Consider the following 21,879-nt stretch of genomic DNA (forward strand, 5'->3'; position numbering starts at 1 on the left):
AAAAAAGAAGAAGAATATATTGCTGGCATTGCTCACTCAGCATTCTTTCTGAGAGAACAGGAGATCTCGTCACTCAGGTGGCGCGAGTTAGCGTTAGCATTAGCATTAGCTATGATAGTCCTGCATCTGGTGTGGCTCGGCCTCAGTTACAGGCAGGTCACCGCAGGACTCGCTTCCCCTTTCCTCATCCTTAACCCTAACCTTTGGACACAGAGTGTCTGTTCATGGCCAGCACTTCTCGAGAGGTTTGCCAATCGCAGCAGATAATGTTAGGTAGGGTCTTCGAGGCGTTCGGATGACAGGTGTTGTCCTAGAGTCTGCACACAGGGAACACTAAGTAGCACCAAGATTTCGCAAGTCAAGCCATTCTCAGCCTGATGAGTCGAGAATAAAGAAAATAACTTTCTGAAAGATCTGAGCCATCACCTGCAGAATGTTTGTTTGCACTGTGTGATTTAAGTTTGAGTTTAAACTGGATATATAGTATATTTGAGTATTGTATTGTAGACTATACCTCTGCTAGGAAAAATAAAACTTCATTGGAGTGGTACGTATATTATGTCTCTCTATATTTATATATATATATCTATATATATATATATCTATATGTATTTTCAAATATATCAACATCACTTTCACCATCCATCCAAGAGGTACTATGGGTAAAATAAGGAGAAAAAAACCACATTGAAATGCAAAACTGACTATTAGTCACAGGACACATCACGGACTACATGACCACATTAGCACTAAGCACCTCTGCAAGACAATACAGGACTACACCAAGGCTAGCCAAAATTTTCAAGTTTTTGAAATTCCTTTGTTAAGTTTTTCTTCTGTACTTTTAAACGTTCTTCATTTTCAGAAAAAATCTTTAGAACAGCATCAACAGCTAAAATGTTCTCGTTCACTGTCTCTCGGGTTTCACATATTTTTGCTTGGTGCTGGTTCAACCCTTTAGTTTGGGGGTGGGGGGGGGGGGGGGGGGGGGTGGGTGAGGGTGGCAAAACTCTCACTCTGCGTTCGTTTGTCAAAACTGCATAGTTCAACTTGTCGACACGTGGTTGTACCTCGCCTGCCGTGTCTCTCTTTGTGTTATTTCAGAAATGTAACATTTCCTTTCTTCCACAGTCGCACTACGGCAGATTAGGCCCAAAGTACAGAGACTGTATTTTCTTTCGGTTTCTCGTAATGCAAAACCAGGGCCTGTGAGGTGTACTGCTGAGGCCTACTGCTTAGGGTCGAGACCCTGGGGGGTTCCTGCACGTGTGGGCCACTTCAAACTGGCCCGTGCCTATTCCTCAGCTGTGTGCTTGTGAAGTAAAAGCTCTTATTGGCCAAATTAAACAACGGCGCAGAGGTTTGGAGGTCATGCTGTGAGGTTTTTTCTTCACCAAACCCCCGATAGCAGCCAACTCTTGAGATGAATCCGAATGTGGGGCCCAATCCGGTCCCATGTCAGCTACTATCTGGATTCTGGTGATTCACAACTGTACTAGTCAAACTGGCCAATGACTGACAGTCAGAACCAACGGCCCAGAAGCAGTCTGGAGAATCTGAAATCCCTCCCAACGAAACGTGACTCTAGTGGCTATGGTGTTAGCTACAGAAGTCCCTCTCTCTAAAACTCTACAGTAAAGTTTGTGCAACAAACACGAGAATGCAACCCTTCAAATAAAATCCTTGACTTCGCGGGAACTCAAACAATTTAGCAGTATCTGGCACTATCCTGGAGACCCCCGAAAAACGAAAGAAACAGTTTAAAAAATAAAGAAAGAAAAATGTTGTACGACATTTCTTTACAGGAAGCTAACCCATGTGCTGTTTCTTATGGTCTTATGTTCAATACATTTACATGTACATCATATTATGTTTTCTCGTACCCACATTTTTTGTATACAGCATGTATTTAGTCAGCTAGCGTGTAGTGTTTGTTTGTTTGTTTGTTTGTTTGCTTTTTTTTGTCTTTGTTTTTTCAACCCCACCCAACCCCCTTAATAACAGTTTCCTTATCTCGTATTGTATGTGATATATTTCTCTCAATGTTTTTTCTTTGTCGTTCGTCTTTCTTATTTCTTCGTCTAGAAGCCGAGGGTTCCTCCGATAGTGGACGCCAGGACGACTCCGAGGATGACGCAGCAGATTATGATCATGATCTTCTTCTGCAGGGGGGGAAAAAGGCCCAAACAGATTTCAGCATTTTAACAAGACATTTAAAATAATCCAAATATTCAATCACGTTCTTATGTTACATAGCTGCCCTTGTTGTCACAGTGTTAGCACTGAGCACAGAGTAAAATGTTCAGTAACAAAAGAGCAAACATACTCTTATGGTCTTTAACAACATTAAACTGGGTTAGGGTTAGAGCCATATGAAATTCACATTATAAAAGTAATAACTGTTACCAAGCATTGTTACAGAAATATCCTACCTATGTTGCCATGATCTTTATTTATAGGCGTATGCGTTACAGAGTGCACTTAATAGCGCTTAATAGTCATAATGGAACATGGGTTAGCATGGGTTAAAATGTGTCGCCAACTATTTGTACCTGTATGCGCACCTGTATGTGCTGTGTGCTTGCACCGCCAGGTAAGTACTTTAGGGACAGTGTGTGTGTGTGTGTGTGTGTGTGTGTGTTAAGCCTACCAGGGCGTGTTTGTGAGACTAAATGCAGGCATGCAGGGTGATGTTCCAGTTCTGAGAGTGAAGCCTTTGTTCCTTGAGTTGGGTATTATGAGTGGACCTGAGCGTATGTACACAGTACATGTGTGTGTGTGTGTGAATGGGAGTGTGTGTCTGTGAATGCATGGATGACCATTGGGGTGGGGTGTGGCTGTATATTTCAATAAGTTCTGTGTATGTGTGTGTGTGTGTGTGTGTGTGTGTGTGTGTGTGTGTGTTTTTGGGGAGAGGTGAATAGGTGGATTGTGTGTGCACCTATATGGGTGTGCATCTATATGTGTGTGTGTGTGTGTGTGTGTGTGTGTGAATGTTTGTTTTGGGTGTTTGGGTGTGGTGTAAGGGGGTTTAAGAAGTGCAGTGGAGCGAGTGCATGTATACAGTACATACGTATGTGAGCATCAGTATGTGTGTGTGTGTGTGTGTGTGTGAATCTACATGTGTATGTTTGTGTGTTCACGTGAGTGTGGGTGTTATTGAAGCAGGTTTGTGTATGTGTACGCAAGTGGGAGTAGTGTTACACAGTATACCACTACTAGAAAGGTATCGCAATAATAGCCCACGTTAAAAACCCAATTTTAATAGCACCGGTGCTTCAAGAATGACATTGTTTTAATAAGAGTGTGTAATAATAATAATAATAGTGTGTGAATCCTATGAGTTGCATCGATGTGCGACAGCTGCGCAGTGTGTGTCTGTGTGTGTGTGTGTGTGTGTGTGTGTGTGTGTGTGTGTGTGTGCAGCACCCTGCCTCCACTACTTGCTGGCACAGTGAGAAGGCCAACTGTTTTTTTTTCTCTCATATGCACTCTGCAGCTTTCATGGGGACAAAACAAACACAAGGAAATCTAATGCAAATCCAAGTGTTCTTGCTGACCGTCCATGGCTTGTTGACAGATGCAGACGCACAAAGTGAAATATGGCATTAGGGCAAGCCCACGGACGCAAAGCCCATCTGTAAAAGATGTTTTAAACCTACGCAGACCAAGGCAGCCAGCCAACGTGACCGACTTGGCAAAGCATCTCGCCGACAGACATGCCGTCCTGTTCAAATAATTGTGACAGATAGCATAATAACATCATGCCCCCTAGCCCTAAAATATACGTCAAACGACTTATTTCGTGCCAAACAAACTTGTTTCATCTCTATATGCAAATGCAACATTCACACTAGTAACGATTGCAATCTGCTAAACATCAGGTGTGTCAGAGTATGCAGATAATTATCAATGATCAATTTATACTCAATCACTATTGGTAATGGTTTATATTGATCAATCACTATTGGTAATGGTTTATATTGAGCAATCACTATTGGTAATGGTTTATATTGAGCAATCACTATTGGTAATGGTTTATATTGATCAATCACTATTGGTAATGGTTTATATTGATCAATCACTATTGGTAATGGTTTATATTGAGCAATCACTATTGGTAATGGTTATCATGGCCTGTATGGCATCATTTCTATCACTAGAAATGGCACTGAGTAGAGCACAGACCTCAGCCAAGGAGGTCTACTGAATCTTATTAAATGCTGTTTAATAAATTATATCTGGTTGCAAACTATTGTGGAAATCACATATTACAATCCAATTATTAATGTTGTAAATTCAAGCAACCTGAATTCCTGCAAAAGGGAGAAATCCTCTGAAAGGATTGAACCTTCTAGAAGCAGCATTGTGACGTGATGGAGGAGAGATGTGAACGTGTAAAGAGCTGATCCTAATTAAGAGCTCCTTCAGTCCTGGTAGGATATTAACATGTATGAACTATGGTACAATAATGCACTCGTGTTGTTCTTCTTTTCACATCCTCCACTGCCTTGCATTAGCGTTGTGAAAATATTATTTATTCTTTTATTTTTTGGTAATTAATGTTAATGTTCTGTCATCTATTATTACATTACTTATCCTGATGTTTGAGGTTTTTGACGTGGTATCGTATTCAGTTCGGTATCGGGATATTTAGGCAGGTATCGCATCAAAGTTATAATGTTGATATCGTGGCGACACTGTGTAGGGGTGTGTATATGTGTGTCAATGTGTGTACATGTGTGTATGTTTATGCAAGTGAGAATGACTATGAGTGAGTGTGTGTGTGTGCGCTTGTGTGTGTGTGTGCGTGTGTGTGTGTGTGCACCAACCTTGCGGGCCTGGCTCTGGTATTTCACGGCCTTCTTGGTGTCAGACACAGCCCGCTCCACAAAGTCCACTGAGTGCTCCACGTTGTACTCGATTCTGTCAATCATCTCACCCTGGGAAAATTGGCACAGTCATGTGATCAGATGGAGAAAGAAGGAGCACACACACACACACACACACACACACACACATACACACACACACACACACATTCTTCTTACTGACTCAACCAAAGATCTCAGGACCCTTTCACAACTATGGCAAATCAGACTCAGTGTTGACCCTGTGCTCAGTGGTATATCCAAACATTACAAGGATTAAGTAATGTTTAGAAAAGCTTTCGAAGTTTTGCAAGTAACCCATTGCAGCTGTTGTAAAAAAGCTCATTACTTCCTAATTGGGTCATTTTAACACTACTCAGATGCTTTGCAAAGGTTCTGCCCCTTCTGTTGTCATTGTCTTAGGCATGGGTTTGTTCTGATCAGCTTTGTTATCAGTGTCAACAATCCCACCAGCCGCTAAAACACACCAGCGCGTTCCCAACTGAAGGAGACCTGGTCTAATATGGTGCGTGTTCAGATAATAACAGATAAGATTGCTTACATGTTCACAGCCCTGGGGGTTTCTATAGATTCCACGCCACTTAGGGGAAACAACACAGGCTGTTATGGTAGCTAAAGCTGCCTGGTTTGTGTAAACAGACCTCGGTTTGACTCAGGGTTTTAGCACCCCCCCTGCTCTTCGCCACAAGTTAACCTCTGACCTTTAAAGCAAGGGTAAACACAGGGTTTGTGGAGGGATTTACCAGACAAACAGGGCAGTATGTGTGGCCAATACAGGAAATGCATTTATTTTCTTTAGGAGATTTGTTCACCCCCTGTGTGACTGAGAAGAAGGAGACAGCAGTGACGGAGGCTAAGCTAGGCTTCATTTCTGTACTTCTTGTATGTTTTATGAACTCTGTTACTTAACCGTTCACTGCATCTGAGTCTAGGTATCTCAGTTCACATGTCGCTCATGGCATCTCTGGGATTCAGTGCAATGTACTGTCTGAATGGACCATCCTCTACTATACTTTTCATATACTATGTGTGTTTACAGGTGCGTATTCAATACTCATATTTGTTTTATATTCATACTTGTTTTCATACATCTTATATTAATACTTGTTTTCGCACTATTTGTGTGTATATATGTTTACTATATATTAATTCATCGCCATCTCCCATTTCCTCAGCAAAAGAACCTGAACTAGACCTGGCCCAGTACTGGTTCTGATCCGGTCCCAGATATGTTTTACACTAAGGAGCCATCTGGCATGTGTTCCTCTCCTGACAGCTTGTTGTTGTGCCCTCACTACTGCCGAGCCTTTCAACTGCTCAGCGCTGCTTTTTTGAACCTCAAAACCAATTATATAATACATGACCTACTCAGACAATGTGTGTAGGTGTGCATCAATACAAACCGGTAACCTTTCTGGCTGATACATTTCAGTCCTGCACGGAAGGCTCTTACAATAGCACTGCCAGGTGCACTACATAGCATCCTTGGAGACAAGGTATGCCATTCATATTCTCTGTAGCTGGAAGACATGATTAACCTCCCTAACACACACACACACACACACACACACACACACACACACACACACACACACACACACACACACACACACACACACACACACACAGACACACACAGACACACGCGCACGCAGAACCACGTTTTATAGTACATGTGCTAAACATAGCAGGCATATTCCGCTCATCCCCAGGAGCGATTCCATAATTTAGGTCATACTGATGGATTACGCGATGCTGAGGAATTTCATGTACGAGGAATAACAGTGCTGTTTCAGCAACCAACATTCAATTAGGCTACGGCTGAAAGACACCCTCAAAATGAAGCCATTCAAGTGCTTCAGTAGATTAGCTGCACAGGCTGTAGGTTAAGATGGAGATAGATAGATAGATGGATACTTTATTAATCCCAGAGGGCTGTACCAGAGAGTGAGTTAAGGTGGTAAGCATCTACTTGGGTTCCAGATCAGGGTCTGTTTCTGAGTCTAGTTCTGGAACTATCTATCATGAACCAAAAACAAAACTGTGCTTGCAGCACTGGACAGTCTCTACGGAGGCCTGTAGGGGACACACTGACCTAAACTGGTCCAGTGACGTTTTGCATTAACAGCTCGTAATTATCTCCATGCCACTGAATATCAAAGTCCTTGCTGAGGGCTTGTGCAGCCTGGCTGTCCTCGGTGCTGTGTGAGCGTATAGCCTACGGTGAGGGGGTCCAGACACAGTGACAGTGCCTCCGCCTCCGCCTCCGCCTCTGCCTCACTATCCTGCTCTGTTTTCAAGGGGATTTAGTGTGGAGGAATTATGGAGAGGGGGAAAAAAAAAATGGTGACAGGTTGCGGTTACGTGAGGTCCCTTGCTAAAATAGAAAAAGGCAGGCATGGAGGAGCCTGCCTGTGCGAGCCAATAGGCCTGGAGTTTTCAGAATCCATTAGTTCAGACCCTGAGCTCCTCCGGCTGGGATGCGTACTGGTAGCCTTGCCTTCTGAAAACAAAATGGCTGCCAGGAGTCAATGGCATGGGAGGAAGTGTTTTGAAATAGAAATAAATATAAAACTCTTCAAGAGCAATTGCTTCAAGGGGCTATAAAAAAAAACCTTTTGACACGGACTTCAGGTGTTCACTTCCTAGAATTCAGAGGTGATTCAACACCATTTTCATCCTACAAGCAACATCTTTAGTCTGACTGTCCATCGTAACATTTGCGCGTAGAACCAAAGCCAACGGTCACAATTTTCTTGTGCATTTGTGTTGATGTGTGAGTGTTTATGTACACTTTTGTGTGAGTTAATGTGTGTGTGTGTGTTTATGAGGATTTCAATGTGTATGTGTGTGCGTGTGTGTGTGTGTGTGTGTGCATTTACCTGGCTCTCCACCAGCATGGCCATGTCCAAGAACATGTCGTGAAGCTCACGGATGCTAGTCTCCAGTTTCATGATCTCAGAGTGTCTAGTCTCGATCTCGTTGAGGGCCTGCTTGGATATCTGGGAGTCCATTTTGATCTGTGAAGACGGCGAGTACAAGAGCAGTTGAGAGACAAAGAGAGGGAGAACGAGATGACAGCATTGGTTTTGTTCAAATACAGGAAAACTAAAGAGCAGGAAGGCAGCCCGCTCTGTCAATCTCTATATCACGTGGATTGACTACACAAATGTTTCCACAGACTGGCAGTTTACACGAACACTCCTGCAATTAAGTACCTGCGTTTCAACACATAGTCTATGTATAGCCTGTCTGTATGACAAGACACAGAAGGCAGGGAACGAGCATGTTCCCTCTGTCTGGGGTAATTTGTGCACGTTGCAAACAGGATGAGAATGGCTGCTTTAAAAGGCTGCTTGTTGTGAGCGTATGGATATGAGCATATGGCGTTAAGTTGCGCGCTCTCACATCATCAGTGAAAATGGCCAGCTTGCCACTCTCCAGCATATCCTCCAGCTCCTCGTTGGTGGTTGTTCTCCCAGCTGCAAGAGACGAGACACACACACACACACACATGTGCAAGTTAGAGGCTGTGCCAATATGAAAAGTACAACCTGCACTGAAATCGTGTCCGACTCTGAAATGAACTCGGCCCTGTTCTTATATGCTAACATACTAACATGGACACCGTGTCTGTGGCTAGTGTGGGCCTTATCGGTTCCAGAATCAGTTGCTATGTGCATAAGATTCCCACAACACGTAAGTCCTTAAAAACATTCTTTGATTACAAGGAAACAAAGTATCACGTGCAAAACCACTCTTGTTCTTCGGGTTACAGTGATACCGTGTCATTCCCACAGACTGAAATGAAGGCTGTAAAAGAGCCGCCCTGTACAGAGCCTCGCTGACCTGTCAGTCATATTTTATGTCAGTGACTGACCCGGGGTCCTTCGACGGACCAAAACACCTGTCCACACAAATCACTGTAATGGGGGTCATGTTTGAAGGAAGAATGGTCAGGGAATATGACAGGAATGCTGTGAGTTTGACCAGTGTTACCCAATACATCTGGCTGGATTATTCATATTGAAAGGGAGAGTTCATGCCTGAGTGAAAAGCATATTCATTGATTTGTGAATGGGAATCTGTGTGAAATTAGGAGTGTGTGTGTGGTGTGTGTGTATGTGTGTGTGTGTGTGTGTATGTGTGTGTGTGTGTGTGTGTGTCTGAGCTCATTAATTGTCTGACTTTGTTTGTGTACGTAAGGGTGTGCTTTTAGTAGTGTATGGCTGTGAGTGTGTGTATGTAAACAGAAGTGTGTTTGTGTGTTTTTGATTGGCCTTCTGGTATTCACTGATCATTGTATTTGGACTCAGTATGCATTCTGAATGCTGCGGGTATTTTTGTTTGTGAGGAGGTATGGAAGGCACGTGTGTGTGTGTGTGTGTGTGTGTGTGTGTGTGTGTGTGTGTGTGTGTGTGTGTGTGTGTTTGGCTCCTCCTGTCACTCACTGATCTCCAGCTGCCTCTGGATACGGTCCTTGCAGCGGTCTCTGTATTTAGACTGCGTGGTGTTGTACTCAGTCATCACCTCCACGAACTTACGCGACAGTGTCGAGTGCTGAGACAAGGAAAAACAGGCAGATAGTCAGAAAACCCAGAAAATAGAAAAAGAAATGTAAAACGAATACAAAAACAGCCACAAATTCACCAAAGAGATCACTAAAATCAGTTGTGCCCAATGACAATCATGGTTTGAAGCTCTGGAACTTCACTGATATTGACATAACAGCCATTTTTGGTGCTGCAGCACCAGGGACTGCCACTGCATTTCCTCTAGCCACCAGAGGGGCAGTATTGAGCAGGCCTGCTCACAGCCTTGCAGGGGTCAAACCAAGGATGACCAGAGAACCACAGCCCTTAAATCCTTCAGATCACTGACCCAGAGGCTATCAAAACACAAAAAAAATGTATGTGTGTGTGTGTATCTGGGTGTGTGTATGTATGTATGTATGTAAGAGAGAGAGAGAGAGAGAGAGAGAGAGAGAGAGAGAGAATGTGAATGTGTCCAAGTACATTCCCCTTCATACATAAATACAAAGCCAGAGGCTTGACAGATATATATCTAGAGATTGGAAAGTGATGGTATGTTCCAGATTTGTAGTTTGGTTTGAACATATATCCTCCCCACAATATACGGCAGTACAGCCGCATAAAGGCATAGTTGTTATCACCTTCTGCCTCTATGAGATCCATGTTTCATTGTCATGATAAGCCACACACGGGCCATATACACTACATAACAACGGTTATGAACGGTAATGAACAAACACTAGTGAGGCAAGCCTGTCTTCTGCTACCAGTGACATCAAAGTGAAAAACTGTGCCAAGGTGAGCTCTCTTTCCCCTCTGTTGTACCGGCAGGAGCGATGATAGCTCACGTTAGCCGCTGCGGTGAAACTGGGAGATAGAAAATAATGATGTGCACTGTCTACCGCAAGGCCCACCATGACAGAGCCATTGGTTTTTGTGAGCTGTTAAGATATACAGAGGAGAAGGAGGGGAAAAGGTACGGCCGTTTATCACTCTTCTTGAATTACAGTCACGGGTGTGAACGAGCGACAGGAAACGGAGCTGCGAGAGGAGTGTGAAATGTGTGACAATCATGTAACCATGACCAGGTGGGTGAATCAGAGGCAGAATGCCTCAATAGGTGTGGACTGCTGTAATCTCACGCAGCCAGACATACAGAATGCATTGGAAGGCACTTTAGACATTTTCAAAACCATATATAGTCACGTATGGCCGCACATTTAACATATATAACTAGAAACACTCTTTTCTGATTGGCTGGCAGGGCTGGGTGTCCTGATATTTCTCATATAATGGGACATCTATGAAGTAGATCCAGTAGGTTCTATATCAACGCCATCAAAGTAATCTCAAGGGATCTCAAGTAATCTCAAGGGATCTGAAACTTGGGAGAACCAATCCGAATCACTCCTGAAGGCGGGGCTCGGAAGAGGATTAAAAAACGTTTTGGCTAAAAGTTCAGGGAACGCTGAAGTTAGAGATCGTTTTTTGACGGAAAAGATGGTAGGCACAGAATTCTTAGCATTCCAACGTCCTTCTGCTTGTCTGAAACCTTTCACCATGCAGTGCTGACGCCACCTCAGGCATGGCGAAAGTAGGGCTGCTGCTAAACATTTATCATTTGTTCTTTCAGGATGCTCCTAACTCGCATCTCACTGTGCACTGTAGAAATGGCATACGGGCCTGTGGCAAGGTGTATTATAGTGATGCATATTCATCTTGTGCCATAAAAAGCCATGTGAATAATGAAACAGTAAAGCATTACATCGCTAGTCACTACATCACTATTATCTTAACAACATATATATGTTCTACTTCCAGGTCACTACATCACTATTATCTTAACAACATATATATGTTCTACTTCCAGGTCACTACATCACTATTACCTTAAGAACATATATACCGTATGTTCTACTTCCAGGTCACTACATCACTATTATCTTAACAGCATATATATGTTCTACTTCCTGGTCACTACATCACTATTATCGTAACAGCATATATATGTTCTACTTCCTGGTCAGAACATCACTATTATCTTAACAACATATATATGTTCTACTTCCTGGTCAATACCTCACTATTATCTTAAAGAGGACCTATTTCAACATCTCCAGTCTGAGAGGTGCACTTAACAGCTTCCTGTTTCCAGTAAAGGAGTACTGTCTTACATTTACATTAAAGTTAATTAGCGCTAAGCCAGTTGCGTCAGTCTCCTTAATGCTGGAAAGTACTACAGGCCCCTCAGAGTCGTGGCACAGGTGACCCCTGAGGAGGGCCAACACCGTTATTGGAGAATTGAAAAATTCCACATTAACCTTTTTTTTTTTACCATATAAACTCGTTTTCTTGTGCAGACTCAGACCTTCCCAGTGACAGGGAGGCTTGCGTGAGGTCAAAGGACACAGGGCAAAGCCTTAGAGTGGTTTAATCACGGAACATAATGAGGATGAGCACAAAAAAGATCACAGAGCACTTTTTTGACTTGCCTGTCATTATTATTTATATGATGCTAAGAGCGGGTACCTTTCTGCGTGGTGACAAAACGAAATGCTGTATGTAGCAGTTGGAGTAACAGTGACAGAACGATATCCAGCTTTCTTTCCATCAGTGTGAATCCAATGCTATTTTACATGGTATTTTGAACATTTGGAATGTTAAAGGTAAGGTCCGCGTTGTGGTCCAAGTTGTGAACAATAACAAAAGCACCATTATTGTCCTACAATCTCACAATTTCTAGTGTAATAATTTTTTTTATAAATTAGACACACCTCGAAAAGTGGCAAATTAAATTTGTATTGCTTTCACAGCTCACCTGTGTCTTCCGGATTCGCAGGTCTGCGGATGATCTGTTCATGCCCTCCTCCTGTTCAATGCTCTGCTCGATTGCTGAGAGGGAACGCATGAAAATCACAAAACATTTAATCAATGAAGTTAAAGAATCACAAAACCTGGTATGCAAACACTATTGATACGACACCAGAGAAATACACTATTGATACGACACCAGAGAAATACACTATTGATACGACACCAGAGAAATACACTATTGATGCGACACCAAAGAAGGGCCCACTCTGCAGTCACAGCCCGCCATGGGAAGCTCATTGCTGGGGTCTCTAATTATCACGCAGAAACTAAAGCTGTGTGTGAGGAAATTGTCCGCGCTTAGATGTTATGGTTGATTTATGCTTTACTGCGCTTCCCTAAATGCTGACATCTTGGGGAGTTTGAGGATCGCCCCTCTTCAAGCCAGCCGCAGAGTAAGTCTCTTTACGTTGCCAAAGCTATCAGGAGCATTACTAAGAGCCCACTTAGCCCGCCCGTATGCAGCTCCTCATTAGGCAAATGTAATTCTGCCTTTGGAAGAAAAAAGCACACCCATCAAGCAAATACTCCCCAGGAATATCTTTCCGGGGCCAGATGCAATTTTGCCTAAACATTTTTCTGAACAGATGCGAAATCTTTCGGCTGCTTCGGGAGCGAATCTCGCGGGCGTCGTTTGTGAATGTAAGTGATTCCTATCACTTCAGTGCCGCGCCGGGTTCCCAGGGATCCCTCCTGGGGAGGCAGGGAAGGGTCGGAGCGCTGGGCCGAGACGCTCCCGCACCAACAGTCCCTCGCGTGGGGCCACACCGCCTGCTAAACGCACCAAAACACAGCTGGGCACCATTTTGAAAAACTGACTAAGCTCAACATTCATATTTATTTTGGTAATTTTTTATGCTAATTGCATTTAAGAATATAGAAATGTGACAAGAGGAGGCAGTATATCTGCCCTCCTCTTCCCCGCCTGCTTCAAAGGCTACAAGCTGCAAGCTCATGTGCAGTGAAGGACAACATTTTTAATTGGTAAACTACATCTGCTATATAGTCTCTACACTACTGCCTCAGTGACATATGCATAAATATTGTGCGATATTAAATCCTACTATAACCTCTGTGTGTGTAATTGAGGAGATTTCATATCAAATGTGATTTTCAGCCAGTTAGCTGTACACAAACTCTGCTCTGGTGCAGTCACCCCCTCAGGAGCGGCCCTCAGATGAAGAGCATAAGAGTGTACCAGGGGAAGGTGGAGCTCACCCACAGTACCCCATGACCTAAAATACCACACACTATCTTTCAGATCTTTAAGATTAAGTAAGAAAAGGCAAGGGAAGCAGTCAATGGTGATGAAGGAAAATGAACAAAGTGACGGGGAGCATAGTGGCTGAGTACCACGTATTACCGTAGAATGTTCTTTCTTTACATTCTAAATCAGTGAGGGTGGAGTTGGTGCTGGATACCCCCACAGCTGTGATCAACTCATTCAATTCACTTATAGAGTTTGATGATACCAGATTTATATTTCTTTCATTTTTTTTCTCCATTTTAATTATTCATTCTTCGCTCCAAAAAATACTTCTAACCAGAGTCAAGCGTTGCCAAGCAACGGATATTGTCACTCTGCAGCCAAGTTGAGTCAGGAAGGCTAATTTGTGCATATTACTTTGTGCACTCACCTGTCTTCACCTTACATGTTAATATGGTCCATTTGCTCCCTCTCCTGACTCCAAAACTGTCAAATGTAACATTAAATCACTGCCTGCCATTCTGCTCTTGCTTTGAATCAATGGAATATTGACGTCAATTCACCAGTTAAAATATATCAATCACGGCGTGATTACTAACGGTGAAGAGTCAGACTGGGGTGGTGTCAAGATATATCCCCACTTGAGCGGACCTAACTATTGTATAATGTTCTTTTATATGCATTCTAAATCAGTTAGGGCCAACACAATATAAAACTTCTGTCATTTAGCAACACAGGGACAAAAAGGCAGCATTGATCTAATATGGCAGAAGGACACGTGGGAGGAATTAAGCCCAAATGCCCAATTTTTATCTCCTTCGGGAACAAACTAGCCGCATCTTCCTACGAGGAGTCGACCGAGCGCTTGGTGAACCACAGCAGAGAGAAAGACGATTTCTATTTGGAGCGTTGCCGCCGCCACGTTGTTTTCTGCCCAGCATCCATATGCCCACATGCCGGCCGTTCTCTAGCTTTGATATCGACCGCCTCATCTTCAAAGTCCTTGTGATGCAATTTGAGGGAAACAACTGCATGAGGGGGAGCTCTGGAGCTCAGAGATGATAATATTAAAAAAGATAGACAGAGAAAAAGAGAGGAGAGAAATAGAATGAGGAGAGGGAGAGAGAGAGAGAGAGAGAGAGAGAGAGAGGGAGGGAGAAAGGGACAGGAGGAGAGAGAACACGACTCAGCAAATTCAGGGGAGGCTTCAAAAACGATTAGTCCCCAACACCTACTGGAAAACTCTTGTCTCGTCTACACCACGCACGCACGCGCACACGCACACACGCACGCGCACACGCACATGCACGCGCACACGCACGCGCACACGCACACGCACACGCACACGCACACGCACACACTCTTCTGTTGGTGGTGGCTTTCATGAGAGACATAGAGCTGTCCCTTGTGAAGTGCGATATGTGCTTTCATAATGCAGTGAATCACTCAAAGCTGGGCACCATAGCTGCCGATTCTTAGCCAAATCTGGCGCGTCTGGGACAGTCGGTTCCGTTTTTTGTGGGTGCAAGTCAAATGAACGAGATCCGTGTGCTGCCAGGGAAAAGAAGGCATCTTTACATTAATCTTTAATATCACATACCTTATTGATTCTTGTGCCACACGGAGAAGCACTCTGATTTTACATGCTGTTTAACTAAATCTTTCAATGGAGCTGTTAACTAACAGCATCTTTGTAATCACTATTTTAAGTCATCTTTGAGTAAACATGCACAAGGATAATGTGGGCCATCTATTAATATACTACCCAGACTTCTTTGTTCCAGCGGACACTGCTGCAGGGTGTTTAAATATTGAACCATCCCCAATGTTCTAATCGGCCAGCAACCAAGTGCTAATCATTAATCTCTAAATCTGAACTGAACCCTTAGGGATTTCATGATGTGAGCTGCTGTGAATGTTATGTAAAAGGTGTCTGAGGCCTTGCACAGTGCAGTGCAGTGCACATCCCCGATGGAAGTGTTTTTCTCTATGGTGGAGCAGCCATTTTGGTGTCGCCTAAGCATTTACAAGGTAAAGGCTTTCCAGGTGTAGTGGTGCTCTTATGACTGGGAGTTTCTTATTTTCTCAAGCTACTCCTGCCTTCTCCCTATCTGACAGGCACTTCCTTTGGAGTGAAGCCCAGTCTCTCCTCCACCCACCCCTCCCCACCCCACACTTCACCTCCATCTCCTGCTGACTCAGCTTCTATATGCCATAATGCTGGTGGATGTCTCGCTAATGCGGCCTTAAACAATTGCATACCCGACCATGAGTAAATATCAATACCGCAAACTGGGCAGACTGAAGCCATTGATCAGACAGACAGATCACAGAAGGGTGTGTTAAACCAAACCGAAGCCCATTGGAGACTTTGGGATGTCACACCTTGCATGGGATATGACACACTTGTGCTCACTGCACTTTTAAGGCTTCACAACTGGAATGGAATACTGTGAGAACTCTAAATTCTCTCACACCTAGGATGGAATATTGTGTGAATTTATCAATTCCTTAATGCTTAAAATGGAATGTTGTGAGAATTCTAAAGAGAATCACAATCCTCACTCCAATTCCAGAGTTCTTAGTAACCACAATGGATCATTTCTAGGGTTTTCTGTGTGCTCGGGCTGCGGAGATTAGCATCAGGTGAGGTTTTATCTGCGATCAGGAGGAGGGGCACTTGGGCCGTGTGTGTTAGCCGCGCTACAGCCCCCGAGGGACGCGGAGCTAACTGAGATGTGACCTGACATCCTGCCAGTCGGCGACGAGATGCCGCAGGCTCAACGGCGAGAGTGATGTTGCCGGCACGGCAGGCTCGCTTTTCTTTATTTTTCCTCTTTTTGTGTCACTCTCTTCCAGCTCCCTACAGCCAGAGACTTCGCCATATCTGGAGCGTGGCAGCATGGCATTAATGTCTAAACATTGATATGTGTGTCTTCAAGCTCCTGACAGTGAAATGAACTATAATTTAATGTATTGTACTGAATACATGAGAGCATGCAAGCAAGCTAGCGCGGTACACTTGAGCTCATTGCACTAATAGTCCAGTACACATATATGACATTGGCTCCAGGGTGCCCTTCAAAATTAGATTACTGTTTCGCTTCTCAACACCCCCCCCCCCCCCCCCCCCCTCTGCACACCTCTGCCAGCCTTGCTGACAGATAGGCAGGGCAATGCAGCTTTTGGAAAGGACTAGCAGGAGCGTGACGAGGCAGGAGTTAGCACAGGCAACCATGTAGAAATTCTGGAGCCGATGCTCACATTCATTTGCATCCAGCCAGCGCTTTTAATCTAAAGCGCGTCGCTCAGCCAAGGCATGCAATTTATAGCTCTCCAGAGGAGGGGAGTGGCACGGGGAAAACCTTGACACCGCCACCGACACGCTCTGCTAGGTGGACACATGCAGCCGTGGATGTTATACGCCCTGCGTCGCATACCGGGCAGAAAGTGATAGATTTCTGACATTAATATTTCAAGAAGGCGTGTATGTATGGAATAATAGTGCACACTTCAACTTTTGCCCCCTTGAGCAGATTCATGGTCCCCTCATCCATATGAACAACGCTCTGCCCTTGAACCCCGATGAATTAGCATTGAGCCGCTAACTATTAGCCCACAGCTTCAGTGGTGTCTGCAGGCAGCTGTAATTCCTCCCTTCATTATTGTCAAATCCAGACATTTAACGGGTTGACCTCAACCCACTCGCTCCCCTCTCAAAGGGGCCAAGTAATTATCAGCTGTTAAGACTGAATGCGGGCTCTTTTTTACAGTGCGGCAGACCCGCGGAAAAACCAAAATGACCAATATGAAGTCTGCATAGAGGCTGTAAATCCCGTGACTAATATCGAGCCGAGCTCCAAATCAAAGTCTTCCCACACAGATAAATCAATGCAGGCTGCTGCTGCTGTGCAGGCGATTTATAGAGACTTAGTCCATGTATTTGGCCGGATGCTTTAAATTCAGCCATTACTACTCTGGGGTGCAGCTGTCTAGGGTCTGAAGTAAGCGCCTGCTGCGAAGTGGAATTACATGATGTGAGGAGGTGCTTCGATGAGGAGACGGCAAACGGGAGACGGCTACACTCAGAATGCAGCACAAGCGATTAAATGTATGTTTTATGGGGGTGGGTTGTTGTGAAGACGGGGCAGCAGTGAGAGCACAGACAAAATCCCCTGACAACCTGTGAAGAGGTTTGCACTGAACTGTGCGATAGCGTAGGGGAGAGTTGTGGTTAAACTCACTTAAGGTTAATTATTTAGAGATATTTTGTCTGTACCTCAAAGCTCCCTCTGTCTCTCTCTCCATCTTTGACTCTAGCGCTCTCCCAGAAGCTTCTACAGTGCATGAGCGAACATTCTCATGGATGATTCCTTCTTTCATATTCACGCTCTCACACCACACTATGAATCTGAAAGCCTTTGTATTTTCTACAAAATTAGAAGAGAATATTCAACAGATACGCATTTAGATTTACACTGACAGATGCCAGATTTGCACTGACAGATTAACTAAGAAATGAAGGGACTGTTTTGAAATAAAGACTCAGTATGTGCAGTACAGTATATGAATATAAATTAGTGCCGCATGATTCCGTAAAAAAATACAATGCTTACATCTTTTACTGAATATTTCAGGACTTTGGGTTGCCTAGTGCCAGTTTCTCCCCAAAGAAGTGAATGCCACTATTTTGTCATTTCACAGGTAAAAATGAAATCCTCTCAGAATAAATATCTAATTAATAGACAGTCATATAAATGGAATATTGCACAGTGAACAAAGCTATTTTCTTCCCCAGGTTTACAAAAGACAATATACACAGATTTTTTTTACCTAGTTAAAGGGTATGACATAAATGCATTTTCCCCCAGGATGTCTGCACTAATGGCCTGCATTTAAAAAGAGTGAATGTTGAACATACCTTTTAATTTTGAGCGAACTTTATTGGCTGTCTTCTTGATGTCAGCTGTGAGGTCCTCCAGCTCCTGCTTGGTTTCTGAGGCAGACGTGAGAGACAGATGAGAAGAGGGGAATACAGAGGGTGAAAATTAGACCTAATTATGATGAGAAAAAAATGTGACAGAAATGTCATTACTGGGAGATGGGGATATGCTAGAATACGGTATTTTTTAAACATGTACGTGTGTGTGTGTGTGTGTGTTTGTTAGAGATAATTATGTATGTGGGAGTGAGTATTGCTGGGTAATAATGAGTAATAAGAGTGGTAACAGTGTGTGGTGGCTTTAGGCTCAGTATCAGTAGGTGGACAAGGAGAGCTGTAAGCGGTGTGTGTGTGTGTGGGTATAGAATGTGTAAGTCAGTGTGTGTGTGTGTGTGTGTGTGTGTGTGTGTGTGTGTGTGTGTGTGTGTGTGTGTGTGTGTGTGTGTGTGTGTGTCTGTGTGAGAGAGAGAGACGACTGACAGCCTGTGCAAGTAAGTGTATGTGTGTGTGGGGTGGGCGACTGGGGGTTATAGAGTTTAAGTGTGTGTGTGTGTGTGTGTGTGTGTGTGGTGTGTGTGTGTGTGTGTGTGTGTGTGTGTGTGTGTGTGTGGCCGGGTGCAGTCCTGCACTCTTGATTTATGCTCACTGCAGAGCCACTAGCTCACTGGTAACCAGCTCAGCCTTTTCTCTCTCTCCAGTGCACAACTGCACAACTCTCTCCCTCCCTCCCTCTTTCTCTGTCCCTCCCTCCCACTCACTCTCTTCTCCTTCGCCTCTCTCCCTCCTTCTCATCATCATCCTCTTTTCTATCTACCCTCCTCCACAAAGACTATATGATGCACCTCAGAAGACAGATCAGGCAAAGAGAGCTCTCTGCATCCTAGCCACCCAGCTCCCCTACACACACACACACACACACAGACACACGCACACTCACGCACACACACACACACACACACACACACACGCATGCACGCACGCACACACACATGCATGCACGCACGCACACACACACACACACACACACACACATGCACACACGCACGCACACACGCACGCACACACGCGCGCGCACACAGACACACACGCACATGCACACACTAACACACACACAGGCACACTACTGACAGGGTGGTGTGCTCCGTCGTCAGAGGCATCTCTATATGCATAGCATGTTTATTTATCACCAATTAATTACAACTGTGCATAACGAGCTGTAATTAATTACTAAATTGCCAGCGCTGTTTTATTGTTGCAGTAGGCCTCTCCACTCAGCATATAGCTTAGCTGAAAGGTGCAGAGAGTACGACTCAGTCTTTCATTTGCAATTATAGGTAATACTTTGCATGACGATACTGTGATTCCTGTGCAATTAGTTGCGTAAGACCTATGTGTTGTAATTACAGTATGTGTCTCTGCAGCATACAGTTAACTCCTTAGCTCTTCCATATGAAGTTGGTGTTTTCCTCAGTTGCCGTGGTACATTTCTCAAATCATCCGTAACATTTCAACAGTTAGCGCATTTCTTGAAACAGCACCACACAATGGATTTCCTGCCAAAACCCTCGCTCAAAGTGCTTGTCTCAAAAGCAAATAATTATGTCATTGAATATATCAGTGCCACAAAAAAAGTCCTTTTGTCATTGTTTGTAAACAAGACAGTCAAAATGCAATATAGTCATGTTGTCAATATAAAATGATATCCAGGAAGTATATTCCTTTTCCTTTTCTTTACTGTATCTCTCATAGTCATGTATAGGTTGAGAGACAAGAAAAAGCCAGAAAAAAATGTTGCCATTGGATACAACAGATAAAACAGTTTCAGCATTCTTTTTAGTCCACCAAACCACTCCCTAATGCTGTTTCCGGAACACTTTACTTTTTTTTATATTCATTGTTTATATATTTGTATCGTATATATTGTGATTTTTGGTTCTTATGTGTAGTACTTTTCTTATGTGTAGTACTTATTTGTGATTTTATGTTATGTGTAGTACTTATTGTGTTTCTATGTTTTTATGTTTTATGTTTACTGTATGCACCTTCACACCAGAAAAAATCCAAGTAGGTGTAAACCTACTTGGCAATAAATCCCATTCTGATTCTGATTCTGATTCTGATTCTGATTCTGATTCTGTGGAGGAAGTGTACACTGACCCACATGACCACACACAGTACGTAATTTGGCATGCTGCTTTTTACTAAACCCCTCCCATTCTCATGAACAGGATCCCTGTGGATGATGTTACGTACGGAAGGTAAGACTTTATGTTCTGTAAAGCACAATGATGAAACTATGACTGAACATTATTGTCTGATATGTACCCGTATTTTCCCTAATGGTGGCCTATGAGGTTTTATATTCATTTTTTAGCCTTTGAACTCATTTAATCAATCCTCATCAATCACATGTTAAAATCTGTATTCCAAAGAACTTGGTTCATTAAGACTGAATGTGCCAATTCAAAGTGCTGTTCTAAACTGGAAAAAAATGAAATTCTGAACTGATGTTTTGAAGAATTTGCAGATTTAACATATTTCAAAATAAAAAAAAACTACAAAATCAGATATTCTTATAAATAAAATCCACAAAACAAACATGCATCCATCTACCTCACTAACACACAACACTCATATTGTTAGTGTGTTGCTGTTGGTCATGTGTTGTTCAAATGTCCTGTTGGTTAATTGATTGTACAAATGCGAAACGTGTCATATATCACTGAAGTGGCATCAACATGTTTGCACACAACTACTCTTCATAGTCGATACTGTTGTCTGGGACCAGCATTTCATGTTGAAGGGTGTCTGGAGGCGGGGGTGGGGGTTTGTGTGTGGTGGTGGGGGGGCAGCAGTGATACTGTATCCTTTTGAGAGAGATGACATCGCTCAACAAGAAAAAAAATTAATAATAATAATAATAATAATAATAATCCAAAGTAAGCACACAGACACAAAAAAAGAGAGCTTGGAAGAGACCACAAACACTAAAGGCCTTCGGCTAGATTTCAAAGGTAGAAATATGGTTCTCTCAGGCGCTCTTGACCCCACAAGACATAAAGCCAGATATGAAGGCTGAACATTTACAATAACCTTCAAATGTTTTGTAGATACAGTCGGTTAGAGTATAATGGAAAATATTTTGATATTGACTTGAACCCTCATGGTGTGTTCACAACATGGTTGCACTTGTTGTGGTTACGGTCAGAATTGACCAGCCTGATATAAATGTCAATAATGCTTTTTGTAAACATTCAATTTTGATCTGTTTAGATTTGAACATTTCTAAAAATGCAAGTAATGACCTTTTTTAAATATCAAATATATACTGTATATATAATTTCTACTGTGTAACATACATACTACTGCAAATCTAAATATCTAGTATATTAGTACATTGTGTATTTAACAGTGTATTTAAGAATAAATAACACC

The 21,879-nt window shown here is 43.2% G+C and overlaps 1 protein-coding gene across 1 annotated transcript in view; it reads right to left on the reverse strand.

Annotated features, from left to right (window-relative positions):
* Positions 1-2,072: 2,072 nt before the first annotated feature.
* Positions 2,073-21,879, reverse strand: part of stx1b (syntaxin 1B) — a 47,280-nt gene continuing 27,473 nt past the window's right edge. The window contains exons 4-10 of the mRNA XM_031564449.2: positions 18,424-18,498; positions 12,243-12,316; positions 9,344-9,452; positions 8,301-8,374; positions 7,775-7,912; positions 4,833-4,943; positions 2,073-2,162 (exon numbers count right to left, since the gene is read on the reverse strand). Of these exons, the coding sequence (XP_031420309.1) occupies positions 2,082-2,162; positions 4,833-4,943; positions 7,775-7,912; positions 8,301-8,374; positions 9,344-9,452; positions 12,243-12,316; positions 18,424-18,498 (662 nt within the window). The 3' untranslated portion in view covers positions 2,073-2,081. The remainder of the gene's footprint in view (positions 2,163-4,832; positions 4,944-7,774; positions 7,913-8,300; positions 8,375-9,343; positions 9,453-12,242; positions 12,317-18,423; positions 18,499-21,879) is intronic.

The sequence above is a fragment of the Clupea harengus genome, chromosome 1, assembly GCF_900700415.2.
Source record: "Clupea harengus chromosome 1, Ch_v2.0.2, whole genome shotgun sequence".
In the NCBI taxonomy this organism is placed as follows: Eukaryota; Metazoa; Chordata; class Actinopteri; order Clupeiformes; family Clupeidae; genus Clupea; species Clupea harengus.